The sequence below is a fragment of the Ruditapes philippinarum genome, unplaced genomic scaffold (assembly GCF_026571515.1).
Source record: "Ruditapes philippinarum isolate M1 unplaced genomic scaffold, ASM2657151v2 ctg940_1_1_1_1, whole genome shotgun sequence".
In the NCBI taxonomy this organism is placed as follows: Eukaryota; Metazoa; Mollusca; class Bivalvia; order Venerida; family Veneridae; genus Ruditapes; species Ruditapes philippinarum.
Window position 1 is genome coordinate 301,582 of NW_026866687.1, and position 20,959 is coordinate 322,540.

The 20,959-nt window shown below is 32.7% G+C and overlaps 1 protein-coding gene across 1 annotated transcript in view; it reads left to right on the forward strand.

Moving 5' to 3' along the window:
* The first annotated feature begins 1,221 nt into the window (after positions 1–1,221).
* LOC132733346 (collagen alpha-1(I) chain-like) overlaps positions 1,222–20,959 on the forward strand; it is a 43,085-nt gene continuing 23,347 nt past the window's right edge. The window contains exons 1-22 of the mRNA XM_060719986.1: positions 1,222–1,578; positions 6,217–6,375; positions 7,128–7,356; positions 7,920–8,061; positions 8,514–8,741; positions 9,418–9,474; positions 10,036–10,098; positions 11,203–11,277; positions 12,071–12,136; positions 12,352–12,408; positions 12,966–13,019; positions 13,578–13,631; positions 14,448–14,501; positions 14,665–14,718; positions 15,348–15,401; positions 15,929–15,973; positions 16,396–16,449; positions 16,875–16,919; positions 17,161–17,214; positions 18,908–19,006; positions 19,658–19,756; positions 20,480–20,524. Coding sequence (XP_060575969.1) covers positions 1,485–1,578; positions 6,217–6,375; positions 7,128–7,356; positions 7,920–8,061; positions 8,514–8,741; positions 9,418–9,474; positions 10,036–10,098; positions 11,203–11,277; positions 12,071–12,136; positions 12,352–12,408; positions 12,966–13,019; positions 13,578–13,631; positions 14,448–14,501; positions 14,665–14,718; positions 15,348–15,401; positions 15,929–15,973; positions 16,396–16,449; positions 16,875–16,919; positions 17,161–17,214; positions 18,908–19,006; positions 19,658–19,756; positions 20,480–20,524 — 1,881 coding nt within the window. The 5' untranslated portion in view covers positions 1,222–1,484. The remainder of the gene's footprint in view (positions 1,579–6,216; positions 6,376–7,127; positions 7,357–7,919; positions 8,062–8,513; positions 8,742–9,417; positions 9,475–10,035; positions 10,099–11,202; positions 11,278–12,070; positions 12,137–12,351; positions 12,409–12,965; positions 13,020–13,577; positions 13,632–14,447; positions 14,502–14,664; positions 14,719–15,347; positions 15,402–15,928; positions 15,974–16,395; positions 16,450–16,874; positions 16,920–17,160; positions 17,215–18,907; positions 19,007–19,657; positions 19,757–20,479; positions 20,525–20,959) is intronic.

Consider the following 20,959-nt stretch of genomic DNA (forward strand, 5'->3'; position numbering starts at 1 on the left):
AATTGTGCTGCTCAAATTGTTTTAACTACATCAATTACAAAGCTACAGTAAATGAATGACTAATTTTCATGTTTAACAAATTAATAAATTAAAGACTAGTAAAATTAATGATACTCGTCACTAACGTTCTTTTTATTGCAAAGTTTACAATTTATATGATATATAAGGACTCCATTCACAGGCTTAAGACTAATTATCTTAAAATCGATGATAAAGGAGCAAATCTATTTAAACTTATTGATGTCCAAAATGGAATTATTACAGATGGTCTAGTTCTGTAATATATTTTTCTGTTGAGAGAAGGCGGTGGCTTATCACTAGGTGACCTAATTTTACAGTCTCTTACACCGCTTATCTAAAATGTTTCTGTAAAACATAACTATGTGAAAGTATCGCATTTCACGGGGAACGCTAAGGGTTAAAAAGTTAAAAATAAACATTTTAACAAGATATTGTCAAAATAGCACTTGTTTTGAGATATCAATTGTTTCGAAGATATTTTACTGTTCTTTTTATTCAAATTTAAACAGATTGTACCATTATATCAGTAAAAATCCGGAAGATGTATTGTTAATTAATTTTTTTACATTTTTTTTCTTTAAAATTTTCTTTATGTATTTAAACTTTTCCGTATTTTAAAAAAATGGAATAATCAGTATGAAAGGTTTATCTGCACTTGCTGATACACTATGAACTATTTTCTTCCGCATTTTTTTATTAAAAATAAATTCGACGTTCAATAATTATATCACTAACATGAACAAATAGTACCTGTTTATCCGTTTATATATGCTTGCTTATTTTATTTTACTTTTTTATTCATTTATTTTTTTTTAATTTTTATTATTATTATTTTTTTTCATAAAAAAGTTACATAAAATATATTTGTAATTAATCGATTATAACCTTTTACCCGTCTTTAAAAAAGTTGCCTTAAGTTTACTTCAAAAACATGTTTTAAAAAGATACATGTATAAATCATTACAAATCCTTAACATAATGGAATGCCCACTTTATTATATACATAATCATGTAGTCATGGTTCCACGTGAACACATTAATGCATTTACACACCGCTTTCTCTGCCGCTTGGTTTTTTGAATAAATGCTGACTCGTAAAGAATCTAAAATTTAACGCCGCAATATCCCAAAAAGCCTCTTGGAGCCCCATAAAACAGAAGTACAAAAACCACATGCTACGTCATGTAAAATTAAGTTATCTCAGGGAACTTTTCTGCTGGCCGCCATTTTCCGTTGGTTGCAGTTAGTTCTCTGATCACGAGAGAAATAAGGCAACCAGGGACGACAACTGACCCCTTTCGTGAGGAAGGGACATTGTGCGGACAACGGACAATGCAGTGGTAAAGTAAGAGGGCATTTCTGGAGTAATTGCGTGACGGATTTCTGGACTTTTGTGCGTAAAGACGGCGGATTGCGGCGGCCCTTAATTGAAAGAGGGTCTGCCACGTAGTCAAAGAGAAAAAATGGATTTACGGACTAGAATCATGGCTCTTGTGTTATTTTATTTATTTGTTTTATTTTGTCCTTCTCAGGCTGCAAATTCCATGCTTCCGGAGGGTAAGTTGAAAAATAAAATATATAATCAGTTAAAAAAGAACATTGTTTAGTTATAAAATGACACATGAACGTCGCGTTATTTTGAGTTTGATTGTTTCATTGATTCATCTATTCTTAAACTTTCTGTACTATGATTAAGCACTTAGTTGTGCGAAAATTGGTTTTACTTGTTACATTATTATTACCAATTTTGACGCACTTTTTAACACAAAAGCTGTTGGAAACCTATTGCTTTTAACATATTTGTTTAATTTACACGCAGATCAGTGCTTGATATTAATAAAAATGTGTTTTTTAATACTGCACATATACATTTATGATTTGATCAAGACCCTAATAGAGGCATTAGAAGATCGAGTTCGTTTTAAAAGTAGATTGGTCTACAATTGGCATATTTTCAATAAGTATTTCAAATATTTACCAAAACAATGGAAATGTATCATTTGGATATTGTTATAAAGTATGTTTTCAGAAATAAAAGTTAATCTAGTTCTTAGTGTTTAGTATGTACATTTATATGCTGAATGACAATATTTTTTTAAGAACAATTTATTATCTGCTATGTATAGATTCCAATATCGGGTCATGTATCTACCACTTACCAACAATACCTATTATATGTAATTCTTTCGGGATTTGCTGTCATATGTGATACTAGTCCAACTAATTGTACTGCGCGACGAGATATTGTGCTGTTTTGTGTCTGGGTCTAAAAAGCAAGATTCTGACCCAGAACGAAAATATCTCAGAATCTGGCTTTGGCACGTCAATATATTTTGACTAATATACTATATACTGTGATACTAGATAATACCAACATAAATAGTTATGATATAACTGACCTTCCATGATGGACCAATTTATTTTAAACTATAGTATCGACAACTCTGATATTAAAAGCCACAAGTTTGCAACATTTGATACGAGTTCACATCAGTATATGTACATGTAAACTTTTGATTAAAATTGTTTAGGAACGAAATTTGCTTTTATAATAAAAATGTTGTGGTCTGCACTTAATACTTAAGTTATTACTTTGATGTGAGGGCGTATCTATATATAAAAAACTTTAGATTGAAATTGAATAGGAAGGATATTTGCCTTGATAATAAAAAATGATAAATATATATACTTCTCGTTAATATATTCAAAAATAAATAGTCTGAACCATAAAGTTTGGAAATCTTCGAGGGAATACACTAATGTTTTACACTATATTGCTTTGAATTCCAGGTAAAAGTAAACTAATAAAACAATATATCACGGAGAAAACGTTCATTTGTTTTAGTAATATTTCCATAGCAGCAATGGCTATATTTTTACGAAATTCATGTACCATTTGATATACGTCTGGACTAATAAAATGTGTGATTCGCTTTTTCTTCAAAATGATAATTTTTATAGTACGAAATGACCCATAGTATGCGAAGCGTTTTAAATTAGTCTAAAACTGTATACCAAACCGACTGGTATATTTCTAATTATCGTCTGCATATCTTTCTGGTTTAAGTGTTGCAGTTGATCCGTGAAAGAATTTTAATTTTTATGTTTTAGCTTTCGGACCTCAGTTCGTATTAGTTCGTATGTATATGTTAACGATTACAATGTTATCGCAAACATGAAATAGGATTATTTCTTATAAGAACCATTAAAGTAATCTAAAACAGATTGCTGAGTATGTCCAGGCCTCTGGTTCACAAAGAAAAGATCAGAATCTTAACTAAATAATCCTGATTTTATTTTATGATACAAACATATCTCACACGCTATACAAAAATGGTTGATATGCAAAAAACAACATATTTTCAGAAAAAAAAATAAGTGAACAACGAAACCAAATACAAGAAAACTGAATAAAAAATAACATCAATTTTTAGGATCAAGATCAATATTTGAATCTACTGTTAAACGTATTGATCTTTCAAAGTAATAAACGTTTTTAGTAAATTATAATACTTTTCCAACAATAAACAAAGGGGAACTTTTAAGTTGAATTTTTATCCTGATTTTGATTCTGATACATAAAGTCTTAGTGAACACGGGACCAGGTGTAAGTGATGATACCAAACAGCCCACTGATATGCTTGTTTACATTATCACATTCAAAATAAGATTTGTTTTACACTTTAAAAGTCAGAGTGCAACAAAGGCTTTCAATGTAGAATTGCTGATTCGTCAGTTTCTTTGAAAATGAAAAGCTGATAAAAATCTCCTGAAAAATAAAATGCACGTAGAGCTATGTTTAACGACCGTATACAAAACGCAATATGTGCATGTTGGTGAATATAGAAAGGATCGCAACTGCATAATGTTTTAGACCGCAGAAGCTATTGCATATGTTTAAAATTAATTTTATGACAGTATTAACCATTCTGTTTTCTTTTTCTCGTTCGCGGCTCAAAGAAGTCGACTTATTTTAATGAGAAACATGTGTTGAATTTCTCCTGTATTTATTTCTTAGTTTGCAAATTAAGCACTTCACAATTGAAATAACGATGTTCATCAAATCGTTTAATCTTTTTGAGCGATATAAGCCATTATGCGTATCAACTCGAACATTTGCAAGTTCTGGCTACGTTTGGTTTAATCAAATACTTTTCTCTAACGGCAATGGGTTCGAGTTAGATTTCTCACACTTTGATCGAGTAAGATGTCAAAGACTCGCGTTTAGTAGTTTAATTTCAACTGAAATTTGATTTTCAAAGCAACATATTTCCTTAATTATTGATAACTTACCTAAACACAAGTATCCTTTCAATATAACTGCCCAATTTTACTATTTGCTATAGGTACAAATGAGCCGCATCATGATAAAACCAACATAATGGGTTTGCGACCAGCATGGATCCAGACGAGCCTGTGCATCCGCGCAGTCTGATCAGGATCCATGCTGTTCGCTTACAAACCCTTTAACAAGTAGAGAAACTGATAGCGAACAGCATGGATCCTGATCAGACTGCACGGACGCGCAGGCTGGTCTGGATCCATGCTGGTCGCAAACCCATTATGTTGGTTTTGTCATGTACAAATGTATTCATAATACGCATCATGATGAAAAGCCATAGCCACCAGACTGAGTTTAGAGCCAGGCCAACTTGCACATCCGTTTATTTTTCTGATAAGGCTCCTTTTTATTCGTTACTCAATTTTTTTTTGTATTTTGAAATTGAATTCCCTTTAACTTGGAATGGACTGTTCCAAATTCAAAGCAGGGCAAATACATTACACAAAATCAGCAGGTTAAGGGTTACATATAAATGATATTCCGCGAATTAGCAAGGTTAAAACACTTACACATAATACTTAAACAAGTTCAATGACCTTTCACCTGCATATCATATCATCTAAATTCCAGTTGTTTTAGGAGAAAATGGGTCATTGACCTAAAACTCGCCATTCCGTTAATAAGTAATTTATACAGGTACCAGTCAAACACAGGAGAACACTATTAAACAAAAGAACATATGTTGATCCGTTATATATGTTTTAATAGTTTACTTTTTTTCAAAGCAACATAGTGTAAATCTTTAGTGGAGTCCCTCAAAGTTCTCCAAATTTTATGGTTTAGATTAACTTAATTTACAGTAGGGAGGAGAACACTGTTAGCTACCCTGTAAATTGATGCAAAGTACATGTATAAAAATTAGTCGACATTAAAGTGTACAAATTTTGAAGCAAAAAGCAGTGAAATACAAATAATAACAGCGATAAAAGATGACAAAATTTGAGTATAAGATCTATTTCACCATTAAGCCAAAAATGCTCTTTTCTTTTTTTTTTATAATAAAGCCTTTTTCTTTTGGTGTCCTGAAATAGTTTCTAAAACGAGGAACATTTGTCCTTAGCTGAGCCATATATTTGCCTATATTTTTGGCATTTATTACTGTTACAGTGATTTAGTATTTTGTCAAAATACCACTTTGCTACCCTTGTCACAAATATTTCACATTCAGTGCTACATCCTTCCGGAGATAAGCATATCACATGTTCTGAACCCATTGTTACATCATTATACAACACATGTTTGCATTTGTATAGAAAAACAATACGTCTGAAGCATGAATTCTGAATACCTAAGATGTTATGCAGATAACGTAAGTGGCATCGAACAATTTGTCTAAAAGAATTCGATTCCTTAGCCGTTTCATAGACTTTTTCCTGCTTACTAGGAAATCAGCTAACTAGCTGGCGATAATTTAGTCCTTATTAAGGTTGCGTTCATTCAAATTTTGTTAGGACAGCTTATTTTCAACACTTTCTTTCGGCGTCGTTTTCTTCGTTTTGTTCTTGTCTGGTTGCGAGCGTGGCGTGATGTCACCAGTGCAAAGACGAAAAAACGACAATGAAACTGATATCGCGCGACGCGTTGTCGTAACAACACTGATTAAAAGTATGATCAAATCAATCACAAAAGTTAAAAGCACCTTATAATGCCCCGTATTGCCTAGGTGGTCTCCATCGGCTGATAAAAGTATAACTTTTCACAATCACAGTCATTCTTATGAGCGATTACATTTTGTATATGACATATTAGCCATTGCACGAAGTCGTAGCTTTGCATGCAAGTGGGCAGCGAGAAACGACAAAAGTCATCATGTGTACCATCTTCTTATGCACATTTACCCTTTAATTCTACAGGTTCCATTGATTTTATGAACGAATGGTTCCGGTATGCTGATGCCGAGACACAACCAGTATTCACCGAGGGTATGTGCCCAGCTAGACCGAGCACAGGGCCCGATGGTGCTTTTGCTGTCCATGCGTCATGGGACTATGATATGGCGTCACTAGTCGGAGGTTTGTAACATATTTTCGCGATTTATGGGAAATGTATATAACTTTCAAAGATTTGTTGTTGATGTGTACTAAAGTATAAGTTTATACCAATATATTTTTAGTTCGATTGTGTTGGAAGCTATAAGCTTATTGAAACACTCTCGAATCCGTTCCTGGAGCCATCCACTACTAAGCAACGAGTTTGAAGTTTCTTGCTCACGGAAACAACGGCTTGCCCCTGACGGGTTTGAAATCACGCGGTCAGCAATCCTTAGATTACTAGTCCGGCCTTAACCACTCAGCCACGCCGCCATACTGCCTGAGTATTAAAGTTTAGATAATAATTCCTTTAGCAATTCATTTCAATATAAATACATAATCTATATTTGCAAGTTGCCATCTATAATAAAACAGCTATTCAAACAAGCGTTAAATGAGCTATGATTGTACACGTGTACTTGTATATACGTAACCATGACGCTTTTATTTTAGAAAATTTGACAAATAACGTTTTAATTCCATACAAATAATAGTATTTGATTATGTTACTATGGCAATTTGAAACATGTTGATTTGCAATAAAAGATCATTTACAGAATGATATATTGTCAACATGCTTGATATAGTCATCAAACGGTGGAGAAACGGTAGAGCGGGTGACTCAACAGGAAGGAATTGCATGTATATGATTTCACTTTGTATGAAATAACAAAAAGTTATATTGAATCTTATTTTTTTAATTGAATAAGTATAATCGTTATGATATTTTACAGAGCGGTTCTCTAGTGACAACTTCTCCGTGCTCGTCACGTTTAGAAGCTCCGCAGCTACGGACCAAAGCATAGAATTGTTCAGGTTTGCCGGGCAATACGGACAAACTGATCTGGCGTTCCGGTTCGGAAAAGAGGAATCGTATGTAATATATACCGGACTCGTAGAGGACCAGGATAAAATTCCTGAAGAGACCGTTTGGACTATCCCTATTTCCATAAAATCGAACGAGTAAGATCTTTGTATTTTTCATGTGAAGATTTGGACACCATGTTAGATTCAAGCCCCGCTTATCTCGAATTAAGGACATGTCTATCATTGAATTTTGAACTGTTGAATGCAAGTTATTGAAATACAGAACAATGAGTACTTAAAAGCGATGTCGAATTTGCTTAGCTATTTTGTTAACTGGTGACATCCGTGCAATTTTTATACCGTTCTTAGCTATTTTGTAACAAGAATTTCTCTTCAAACTTTCCACTACTTTGTTCGTGTTTTTATACAGAATTTCCAAATAACCAAGTATACACTTTCTTTTGCGAATGAGTATATAAATGTTGTTTATTTGAGAGGTTTGATTTCCGATGCATGAACCATTCTTTTTATTAGTATTATCGGGTTTTACGTTTAGGTCAATAGGCGACTTTCCAGCTGAACTGGTGGAGGAAGAAATCAGGTGCCACTCTGTGCGTCAGATCAGGCACAAACGGGCACCTGAGTAGAACCACCGACGTCCCTTAATTGTATTAATAACTATGATTATCTTACGAAGGTATTATCGTTCGATATTTCAGGTGGAACCGTGTGGCCTTCAGTATAGTGGCGGGAACAATCACGGCATTTCACAATGGTGCTATTGTCGCCAACAGATCCGAAGCTGCTTACGTTAGCAAAGACGGAGAATTTTCTGTGTCAGGTGGATACGAGCAATTCAAGGTAAAATGACGTAAAATGACATAGCTGATACCTTGATATCCTGAATAAATATTCCGAACCAAATAATAACACACCACTTCATTGTCTATTCATTTAAACCATGAAAATAAATTGTCATTTATTATTTTGAGCTATTTTTGCTCCTATTGCCATTTTGTATTCTACATTTTATTTCCTAAAAATTAAGTTATTGGTCAATAAATCATTCTACAGAAAGGAAAACACCAATGACTACCGGTTTCTTGAATGTTCCTTTGCTGAATGAAAATTAACGTTTTTCTGCCAATTAATAAATCGTACACTCATACGAATTCCGCTTATTTTTCCACTTTCTGTGAATATGGTCATAAGACATCATTCTTTATATTACACGGAAAAGGACGATTTTTTTCGGATTTTCAAGAGTTTAAGATGTAGTTAAGTCTAGCAAAGTTTTTAACCATCTGTTACAGGGTGTAATCCAAGACTTGCTGTACGTGCCCCTTGATTATGCTGCGTATGAACAAGGTTACAAGTACTGTCCAACGTGTGATTATGAGTTCCCAGAACCAGACCCGCACGGGTTTGCCTTCAGGAGTGCGGGAGGGGGCAGTGGGAACTTTTCATACGGATCTGCTCATGAAGGAGGGAAAATGGAAGCTGGATTTGCTATTGGAATGGACAAGAAGGAAACTATTTATGTGAGTGTTTGCGTTGCGGGGAAAATAATATCGAATTATTTACCTCAAATATCAAAATCTTGAATAGAAATAAAGAGAATACGTACAAAAAGCCATTTAAGTCAATAATAACTTTGTCTATTTTGAACAACAGTGTAACTGCAAACCTCACAAAAGTAAGATGAAATGCTTATAAAAATATTTTCAATTTTTGACAATGATCAATTAAATAAAGACAATTTTTTTATCTGCAATAAAGCTATTGTGTTATCAAATAGATGTATCCAGCTGTGCACGGCAAGCAAGAAAGGTTAAACAAGAGTACAACTTCTGCGGAGGAAAACCATTTGGGAGACAATCATTTGGGTTGTTGCTAAGAGATGTTGCTTGAAAGAGTTAAAAAATATTTTGAAAGCATACTTTTGGGTGAATTCATTTGAAAATTGGTAAAGAAAGAATTGCTGTACAATGGGACGCTGTGTAAATCTTGCAATGTATATATGTGTTAGAATCAAATCATTCTGTAAGTCAGTCTAGGCCAGGCATTGAATCATTAGCTGCTTTCATTCTATTCCATATTAAAATTCATGCTATTTACAGCGGACGGTTTCAAACTTTAACAGAAATTGTAAATAGCAAAAAAGGTAGCGGTGTATTTGTCAGAAAAATCATGTTTTAATTTTCATATATTTAACAGGCTGTTGACAAGTATGGAACACAGATGGGCTCATCAATGGCACTTGGTGTACCATACGTAAGTTTCCACAAGTCTTTGGCAGATAAAACATTGACACATAATTTGAAATGTAAACCTAGCTTTATAACTGTTTGCTCAGTTGTTTTTACAACATATACTGTATTATAGTTTAGGTGAAAAGTTTTACCATTGTTTTTTGGTATACAATACATATTGACTATTGAGTTTTTACAAAAGTTTATATTTAAACCTATATATCTAAGATCGATAGTAATTGCGACTTTTCTTCAAGCATTTTTACAATTCTATAAATCCCAAATCGTTTTTCATAAAGTCACATGTCAATAAAAAACGGATTTGTAATATTATTTATTTAGCAATATGATATAATAGTATTTATGGTATGATATATGATATTATACGTGTCTCAATATACATAATTTATATGATTCCATATGACGATTGAGGCGTAGGCCTAAATGAATATGATTTGTTACGTAAGAATTCTAACTGTAGTCGTTCAATATATTTGTAGGGCTGAAATTGTGTTTTTCATTTTGATATCAGTTTGTATATTTACAACATAGTTTTTAATAAAGAAACATTTATCGCTTATAGGGACCACCGGGGCCACCAGGTCAACGCGGTCAAATGGGACCTCCAGGGCCAAAGGGTGATATTGTATGATAATTTCATTATTTATAACATATTATGTATTTCACAACTAGAAATTTAACACGATTTTTTATATTAAAATATCCATGTTTTTATAAAGAAAAAATAAGCATGCTACATTTTATATGTAACCGTCAAACTTTGGTAATAAAAACCATTGAATTATGAAGCTTGGAGTTCAGAGAGTGCCTAAGGAAAAAGGGAATTTGCAAACATATACATTTATAGTAACAGTGGCGGCTCGGCCCAAATATATGTTAACCAGCTGGGCTGGAATATATTTTTGTCAGTGGCTGTAGTGTACTTCCTTATCAAAACATTAATTGCTGTCATCCAGTTGTTAATCTCCTGCCTGGGGGCTTGGCAGAGATCTTTATCTATCAACATGCTTGAATGGTTTCAATGTTGAACTGCATAATTATTTGGTTTATTACTGTCCAAAGGTCTAATGAAATTAATAGTATAATCTTTTGAAAGATTTGAAATTGAACACAGATAGTGGTAAATAGATGTGTTACATAGTACACAATATTTAACTATATTTGTTTTTCCATTTTCTTTGCAAAAGGCTTATAATTACGAAATTGAAAACAAGGATTTGTAAATTAAAAAGATGGCAAGTTTTACAAAGATAATTTTAAAGGAATCACATTTTAATAACTAGTTTTACTAAGATTTTTATAAAGATGAAATGACTGGTTATTTGCTTTTATTAACTTTTTATGGCAGTTATATTTCTTAAATAAAATTCTGATTTAGTCATAATCTAAAATGGATTCATTGATGGAAAAAGATTCTTATTGAATATTAGTGTTTGAAATTATTTTTTTTTTGTACAATAGAAAGGCAGTATTTCAATACACCTTTACTTTGGAAAATCGTCTATTATTCAGATGAGTAAATTAAATTGATTGAGTGTTTCAAACACTATATAATACACTATTATAATAATATACTCACTTTTCCTTATAGCGTTAAAACTGTTAGGTGTCTACCCGACCACAGCTTTAACATTAGTTTTGAAATAATCAAGTTACAGTCTGATATCATTCATATATAGTGATAGCTTAGAATCTAATATAACCTTTCATTTTCTCTATCATATTGCAGGGATTCCCTGGCCGAGATGGTATGCCAGGAAATAACGGACTTCCCGGTCCACCAGGCAACACACTCATTATCCCGGTAAATAATGACTTATATTTCAGATAAATAAAAAAGGGAATATTATGCGTAATTGATCATAGTCATTGATAAGTTTTAAAATATAAAATCATTATATATTAAGATACTAAAGTTCAACTTACAAATGTCGTATTTTTTCCAAGGGAGAGTACACTTACTCATCTAATGGTATAATTTGAAAAGGGAAATTACTTATGAGCAAAATACATTAACCAATTACGCGATATACATCGCCAAGAAAGTTTTGGACTTGTGAGAGGCTAAAAATGACCCCAGAACGATCATAAGGTAACGTGTAACCAACGCTGAAAAGCATTTGACTCTATCTCAATCCATTGAGAAATTGCAACACTTTGAAATCAATTTTGATGGAAAAAATCAACGCAAAATAGTGATTTTTGGCAAATTTGAGATGTCCCCTCGTTGCCATGGTAACATAAAATTTAAGCCTGAGCATGTTGTTGCAAAGGCAATGGTCCAGTCAACATTTGTGCCAAGTTTGATCATTTTATAGTTTTATAGCAATTTGAACTTGTAAGGGGAGACTTTTCAATGAAAACAGCCATTTTTCACAAAATGCTCACGAAGTAATGGGTTAATTCTAGTGAGTAAAACTATTCCAAAGAAAATGTATTATATAATACTGTTTACTTAATTGTTTTTGCGCATGGGCATTTTAATTATGAAAATGATATGAATATGAAGGTAACGTGTTTTACATAATATGTGATGTCATTATTCATAAGCTCTGATCAGCATATTTCACCACGTCTCATTGTTTGCTATTTTACAGATGAACATCGACGGAAAACATCAAAACCAACGAGAAGCCTTTCAATTACTTTTGAAGCAGCATATGGTACGTTTCCTTAACTTAATAAATGAGAAAATAAATTGTAAAAAAAAGAAGCAAACAAAAAGATATGTTTTGTTTTTGTTTTTTGTTTTTTTGTTTTTTTTAACTGATATATAAAATAAATTATACAAAACGTTTGAGAAAAGATGATTTTTGGATTTAATGAGCCTGTAATTTGTTTCCGGATGATATTTAAGAATTGATTTAACATTTTGCAGCAATCGATGCGAGGAGCAAATGGGCCACAAGGAATGACTGGCTTACCAGGAAATGCGGTAAATTTGTAAAATATTTACTACGAATTGTTCAAGTACGAATCTGAATGAAATGACTTTATAAATGGCGCATATTTATTTCAATGCATTAGATGAAACTTTGAAAATAAAGAATACGATATACATGTATCAGAATTTTATTCTGTACTTTTAAACAACAGCTACAAACGCATTTTAATAACAGTCTTTTATAATCATATTTAACATGCTCTGTTCGTCTTAGATATCGCAAGTGTCTTTCGCCAAATAATCGTGCCTTGCGCTAATTGTTCGTGACTTTTGTCAATTAATTATGACGTTCACCAATTAATTATGATTTTCACCAATAAATCGTGACATTTGCTAATTAATCGTGACATTTTTTCCAATTAATTATGACTTTCGCTAATTAATTATGACTTTCACCAATAAAGTGTTACTTTCGCCAATTAATAATGACTTTCGTCAATAAAGCGTGACTTTTGCCAATTAATTAAGACTATCACCAATTAAGATATAAAATAAAAAAATGTCGGTATAAATTGATAAAAAATAGTTGAAATTTGTATTTGTATTAGGGACCACCAGGAGATCCGGGTGACAGAGGAGACGAAGGTTTGCCAGGAGAACAGGTATTATATACTTTTTGTACTGTAAATAGCCTCTCAATAACTACATGATCTTAATTAAATATTCAAGGAATTTCAATCTCATTGGAACGTTTAAAACTTCCAGTCTTATTCACAGATTTAAAGGAACGCCACAGTGGTACAGATGCCTAAAAGCATAAAATTTGTATTTCTTACATAGACCATCTGGGTCACTCAAAACAGAACAATTGCAAAAGATTATTAGGAAATACCGGTATACTGAGAAATAAGTTAAAAGTCGTATTTCTGTGCTGTTTTTAGCCTGAAAAGCGTTGCAATTTGATCATTTTCACAATAAGAATAATTATTTTGGAAAAACGGAGTGAGCAAATGGTCTGAAGCTTTGCACACAAGTTATTGATCTAGATTTTCATAAAGTGGAGCATTAATCTCGGAAGATTATTTTCAGTGAAATAAGTAAGACGTTAAATTAAATTTAATGTTTCAACTGAAATTCTTTTTCAAGACGCAATTTCTCTATGCATGTATATGTTTTTTTCAGCATACACGTACGATCTAGTAATTTGTTTCACATTTCAGGGACCACCAGGACCAATGGGTATGCCTGGACCCGACGGACCAAGTGGAAAACGAGTGAGATTAAAAACATTAAAATTCATGCTTTTCTGCATACCAACAAAAAAAAAGTTGTATAAATGGTTTATGATATATGCTCGTATATAATTCTGCTACATGAATGTATTGCTAGTAGAATTTTGGTCATACTTGGCCTGAAACATGTATTGTATATCATTGCAATCCGGTAAAGCGTTGATGACGTTATGTTACGTTACATTAAGGTTGACGATATTGTTACGTAACATTATGGTTGAATATACCCTTACAATGCAAGAAGGTATATATATTGAAAAGGATGTTGTACTTTTGTCTGGATCTTGTTTTGGGTCTTGTAGATCCTCCTAAAATATGCTATCCTTTAGTGCATCCATTCCTTTTGGGCTTCTTGTCAATATCAAAGTCCATTGAAGCCACAATAGTAAATAGTAAAATATATCAAAATGCAAACCTAAATAAAAGGTCGCCAGCTATGACAAAATAGAAATGTATGGTTTAGATTTATTTTAGCCTGTTCATAGACAGCTTTGGTAAACGCAAGGTACTGTTCACGCCCCTAGCAATAATTGAAGCAAACTTATACATTTAAACTTAAAAATGAGTAAATACGAACGTTATCATGGAACTTTTGTGCCATTCCATTAACAACGATATCATGTATGCTTCCCAAGTAAAAAAAAAACGGAAAAATTGATAGCTTCTTGATCTAATGCGAAAGTTATTATTCGTATGGAAACGTTTCAAAGATAACCGATTTTTCTTTTGTCAATACTTTCATTGCAAACTTTTGGCACTGCTTTGAAACAAGTGTATGACTATTTTAATGTTTTCTAGGGTCGTTTTGGCAGAGATGGAGCACGTGGTCCTATTGGACCAATTGGAGATAAGGTAATTAACTTAACAATATTAGAAAACGAATTTTAGATGTGTTTCTTGCCATTGATTTACTGAATTTAAAAATTAATGTTATTTTTTTCGATAACCGAATCTACTTCTAATAAAATGTAGTCGAACTTCATATCATATTTATACCATTGATATGTTATTTTAGGGCGAGGCTGGCTACCCAGGTATTCCTGGAAGAATTGGAACAAAAGGAGACAGGGTACGTAAACAAAACTAATATATTAATATTTTACACTGAATGTTAACAGAGTCTTTTCCCCAGGGGTAGCAAAATGAGGTTCAGTAACCAACCCTTCATTTAGGTACAGTTCTTGAACAACAAATCTTGTCTGTGATTGATTTAAAAAAGAGATCATTGCCATATTCATCGTCGGATACCCATGGCCGACCCATTAACATTTACTCGTTAATCAACCGTGGATATCCAATGATGTGTTATATAATTTAGTGTTCTTTTCCACCTAGTGGAAAACTTCTAATAGTACTGTATTACTGTAATATATATATCGCAAGTTGTAAGATTACCAAGTCGAAATGGATAATAATTTCATGATAAAGTACCATTTACTACATATTTTGATGGACTTTTTGTAGTAAGTTTTGAAGAAGAAAAAAACGGACTGACTGAAAAATCACTCTCGTGTTCTAGTACCAACATGATGTATCCGAATTGTATGTAGTTTGACAAATATAATTTATCTCAATTAAATTTGATTAGGACCTAAACCTGTGCTGTATTTTTATTCATGATCAAATAATAACGCATGAATTATTTTTGTATTGGAAGCTTTTATTTAAAATTGATATAAATACGTTATTTGTTTTCAGGGCTACCAAGGTTCCGCCGGAACTATGGGTCCACCCGGACATGACGGTGAACAGGTAAATTTCTACACAGTAAAATAGTGATCATTTAATCATTTGGAACATGTTGCCTTTTATCAATAACCAGTCTCATCCAAAATTTGGCGGAAAAGTGGAACGAAAAAAATGCTTTTGGTCACTTTTCATACAGTTGTGATTTGGAACTGAATTTTTCTCATATCTCTGTATAAATATTTAAAAAAAAAACATAATTTGAACTTTTTAGAAGCTTTTATTTTTATATGTTAGATTATAATTATGTTTAAGAAATGATCGTTTTTGAATTTAAAAAGTGTTTCTTGTAACGTATAATTTGCTTATGAAATAAATATATGGATTAGGAAGGTTTAAAAGAACTGAAAACTATATTGTTTATATCATCCTTTATATAAGACTGTTAATTATATCTGTACAATATATGTTGGCATATTTTCCTTCCTCGTTTAAAATATCTGTGTTATGATTGAAGCTATGTGACTTCTGTGTAAATTTAGAATTAGAGTTGTATTTTGTACTGACAAAAGTTACTTTACACATTTTTATAGGGAGAAGTAGGTCCACCCGGAGCTATGGGACCGGCTGGAGACCAGGTAATTAAGATTTTAAGTACAGTTACACCTTCTTGTAATGCCTATTGTGATTAAAGACACAGCATTGATATAATGCCTTAATTTTGATAAAATACAATTCAAGAAATATTGATTCAAAGCTGTTTCAGATAAAGGGCATACATTTTAACGAAACATAGATATTTTAGATATGATATTATTTCATTTCAAACTTGCAGTTATTGTCTATCGAAAATTACATGCTAAAATATTCTTTTCGCAGAATTATTTTATTTCGTTATTTTAACAAGTTTCGAATGCGAAAATTATAACAATAAAGATTTTTCTTTAAAATGGTCTTTTTACATTTGACAGGAATTATGTTGCGTAGGGTTAAATACATGTATAAAAATGGTATCCATAAGTAGATAAAATATAATAATTTCATATGTTATCTTCATCAGGGCCTCAGAGGATTCATGGGTCCACGTGGAAAGCCGGGACCAATTGGAGCACCAGTAAGTTCTCGTTTATTACCATACTTTTGTAAAAACGAATCAAATTTATACATTTATGCACGGTCATTTTACTATAATGATATAAATTATTTCATACTCCTCTAGTACATTACTCATTGGAAAAAATTACTGAACTACAACTGTAATCAGATCAAATTTGGACCTATTAAGTACTGCCTGCCTAGCACACTTATCATATTTTGATGATTTGAAAGCATTTGCATTATCCAAGTTTCATGTTCACTCATTTCAAAGTGTGTTTTTTTTCGGGCGCCCAGTTAGGGGTTAACCCCATTTATTTCCCCCGTCATTGGCATGATAGGGGTCGAGGAGCATCCTCCTATCAGCCTTACAATGAAACATGTATATTTGATTCTGAACAAAACATTTCAAAGTACTAACAGTGATTGTATAATATTTTTAAGGGTATTCCCGGCGCTGAAGGGGCACCAGGTCCAAAAGGAAATCAGGTTTGATACCACAATTTTTCTATGAATTACTATCTAATTTTCACGAGAAGTCCGTGCAATTATCTCCCCTCCATAAATTAATTTGCTTTCTTTCTTAAAAGCATCTTGTTTGGATATTTTACATGTTTAAACACATATATTCAAAATAATTATAGCATCGTAAACTATTTTGTCAGCAGTAAAAGCATCTTACTAAAATTTAGGTAGAATTCATGACATGTTTTATTTGTATTTTTAACAGGGTGGAATAGGCTCCCCAGGTGCTCCTGGACAAGCCGGTGCCCCGGGACCAGTGGTAAGTTATAAGTTACAAGTTTAAATCATATATATTTCCTTTAAATGATAGATTTATAAACATTTTTAGCTCACCTGTCACAAAGTGACAGGGTGAGCTTTTGTGATCGCTTTTCGTCCGGCGTCCGTCCGTCCGTCCGTCCGTCGTCCGTCCGTAAACTTTTACTTTAAATGACATCTCCTCATAAACCACTAAGCCAATTTCATCCAAACTTCACAGGAATGTTCCTTTGGTGGTCATCTTTAAAAATTGTTCAAAGAATTTAATTCCATGCAGAACTCTGGTTGCCATGGCAACCGAAAGAAAAAACTTTAAATATCTTCTTTTAAAAAACCATAAGAGCTAGAGCTTAGATATTTGGCATGAAACATTTTCTAGTGAGTGTCTACCAAGTTTGTTCAAATAAAAGCCATGGGGTCAAAATTGGCCCCGCCCCGGGGGGTCATTGATTTTCCCGATATGCATATAGTAAAAACTTAAAAAATATTCTTTTAAAGAACCCAAAGAGCTAGAGCTAAGATATTTAGCATGAAATATGTTCTAATGGGTGTCTACCAAGTTTGTTCAAATAAAAGCCCCGGGGGTCAAAATTGGCCCCGCCCCGTGGGGTCATTGATTTTCCCTATATGCATATAGTAAAAACTTGAAAAATCTTCTTTTAAAGAACTCAAAGAGCTATGGCTAAGATATTGAGCATCAAACATGTTCTAATAGGTGTCTACCAAGTTTGTTCAAATAAAAGCCCTGGGGTCAAAATTGGCCCCGCCCCAGGGGGTCATTGATTTTCCCTATTGTATATAGTAAAAACTTAAAAAATCTTCTTTTAAAGAACCAAAAGAGTTAGAGCTAAGATATTTAGCATGAAACATGTTCTAATAAGTGTCTACCAAGTTTATTCAAATAAAAGCCCTGGGGTCAAAATTGGCCCCGCCCCGGGGGGTCATTGATTTTCCCTATATGCATATAGTAAAAACTTAAAAAATCTTCTTTTAAAGAACTCAAAGAGCTATGGCTAAGATATTTAGCATCAAACATGTTCTAATAGGTGTCTACCAAGTTTGTTCAAATAAAAGCCCTGGGGTCAAACTTGGGCCCGCCCCGGGGTGTCATTGATTTTGCATATATGTGTTTAGTAAAAACTTAAAAAGTTTTAAAAAAGCTAAATAGTTTGAGTTTAGATATTCAGCATGAAACATCTTTTAGTGAGTGTCTACCAAGTTAGTTCAAATAAAAGACCTGGGGTCAAAATTGGCCCCGCCCCGGGGGTCATTGATTTTCTTTATATGTGTATAGTAAAAACTTAAAAAAAATCTTCTTTTAAAAAGCATGAGCTAGAGCTTAGATGTTTAGCATGAAACATCTTCTTATGGGTGTCTACCAAGTTTGGGCAAATAAAAGCCCTTGGGTTAAATTGGCCCTGCAATGTTGGGGGTTTGGGGGTGGTGGGTTGGGGGGCCTATATACAGGTGAGCGACCTCAGGGCCATCATGGCCCTCTTGTTTCTTTTACCGTTCAAGATACATTAGTCTCTAGCAAAATAAACTTTTAATTATAAGCCATTTGTTATGTTAATGGTACATGTATATTCAATTTAAAATGAGTAAAATTTTGTGAAAAAAGTTAATTTATGACACTTTTTTTATATATCGAAACTTATTTTTACGTCAATAAATATTTGTTTGTTTATTACTAGGGTTCCCCCGGACCACCAGGGCCTCTCGGACCTCAAGGTATTCCAGGTGCTCAAGGAAAACCCGGTCTTAATGGACTTCCGGGTCCAATTGGACCACCAGTGAGTTGTTTAAAGTTTGTTGTCTTTATGCATCACCTAAATAAATATTTAAAATACTTATATGCATCATTTCTTTGTCACAGTCTTGTCTGTGTTTGATCTAACAGACATTAAGTAACAGTTTTGGATGATTTTGAATGAAAGGTACTCATATACGTTCGTTAACAGAAGTTACTATCCGAAACAAATTGTAAAATGTGTGAAGAATAAATTTGAAATCGTTAAATCAATAATTGAGCGGATTGCTAATGAAAATTAGCGTTACCGCTATCGGAACACCTTGCCGATTAATGAAGGACTTGCAATTGTTTCAAGACATAGTAAATTGTTTAAAGCCTTGAAAGTTCTTTTTTATTGGAACTTCTCTGCGGATCGAGAATTATTAAACTTGTTAGTTTTACCGTTTGATTTGCCCAGAATTTTAATTATAATCAGAATCCTGCAATATGTCAAAGTTTTATCGAAACTGCAATTGCATTGAACATAAGTTGGTACTTTATTTCCAACGCGGATGTATAGAAAGAAGTCCGTCATGTAATTGTAAGTAGAAAATCCACTTCTGGGTTTCCAAGCGTTCGTTTCTAACAACAAAAGCGTTATTCATGTTCTTTAATAAAAAATAAGATTAATAAAGATTTTATTTTATTTCAGGGTATTGACGGACTGAAGGGCTCACCAGGACCTAAAGGTGATCTTGGCCCCTTAGGTCTGCAGGGTATCATAGGATATCCAGGTCCTAGAGGAACAAAGGTTACTAATTTTGTCTATTTATAAGATAAACAATTGTATTTTTATTAAAGATATGCTATGCCCATACTTGAGTAAAATATTTTTATCAAAGAAATTTATTGAAATCTATAAAATTCTTACCGAATTCTTACCGAATATGTCTCATTTGAATAAAAGAATGAATAAATAAACTGGGAAGCTATATTTCCTATTTCAAATTAAGTAAAGTTTGTCTTTTTTTTTCAAAAAGAAATGCCAGTTTTTTTAATGACACTATATTTTCATATTGTGACCACCTATGATGTAAAGAAGTTTAAACAGAACATATTTACTTTGTTTCAAGTCAAACCATGTTATTGTCATATTTACAGTGAGGCTGTGTAGCAATAAACAACATAATTTCAAATTTTTGCATAGTGTATCAGGAAACCTTATAGGGCGCGCATTATGAGCTTAATTTGAATATTTGAAGATGTATAGATCTGTAAGACAAATTATTCCATACTTTTATTCAAAGTTACATACATCTCTGACCTAAACATCTATAAATCTGTTTATTCCAACGTTTTTAAGAAGATAGAATTGGAATATGTTGATCTGGGGTACTTGAAATGCTTTATTACTGTACATGTATTTCAATTTGGTAAGGGTTTTGGCAATATTTTTTTACACGTAGCCTATATAGGTATATCTTTCAAGGAAAACTATTTCAGACATTATTAAAGTCATGACCTCTGTTTCTAGGGAGATACCGGAGCACGTGGATTATTTGGACCTAAAGGAAATCAGGTATAGTTTACCTTTTTTATTATAACTATGGCCTTTTAAGTTTAATTTTCATTCACAATAGTATACAGTTATTGACTAGTAAGCCAGTTAAAAGTTAGATGTGATGACATATGAATTTTTAGATCAAATTATAATACAAAATAGATTCTTTCTGAGATATTGTGATCTTGAAAGTTACCAATATTAATATAATAAGATGCCTGCAATTCATATGTCTATTACCGTATTAAATCTAAATACTCACCACCTTTTTAGAATTCTTCCCCAAACAAGGCAGTGCCTCGATTAAACAATTTTGTAGCTTTTATCAAATCAAGTCATATATATTGAAAACATGCTAGTTGATTTAGTTTAAACATATTTACTTCCCGAACATATAGTTTCTTTTTAGTGTATTTTTATAATGTGTCGAGTTTTGTACTAAAAGGTAGGACA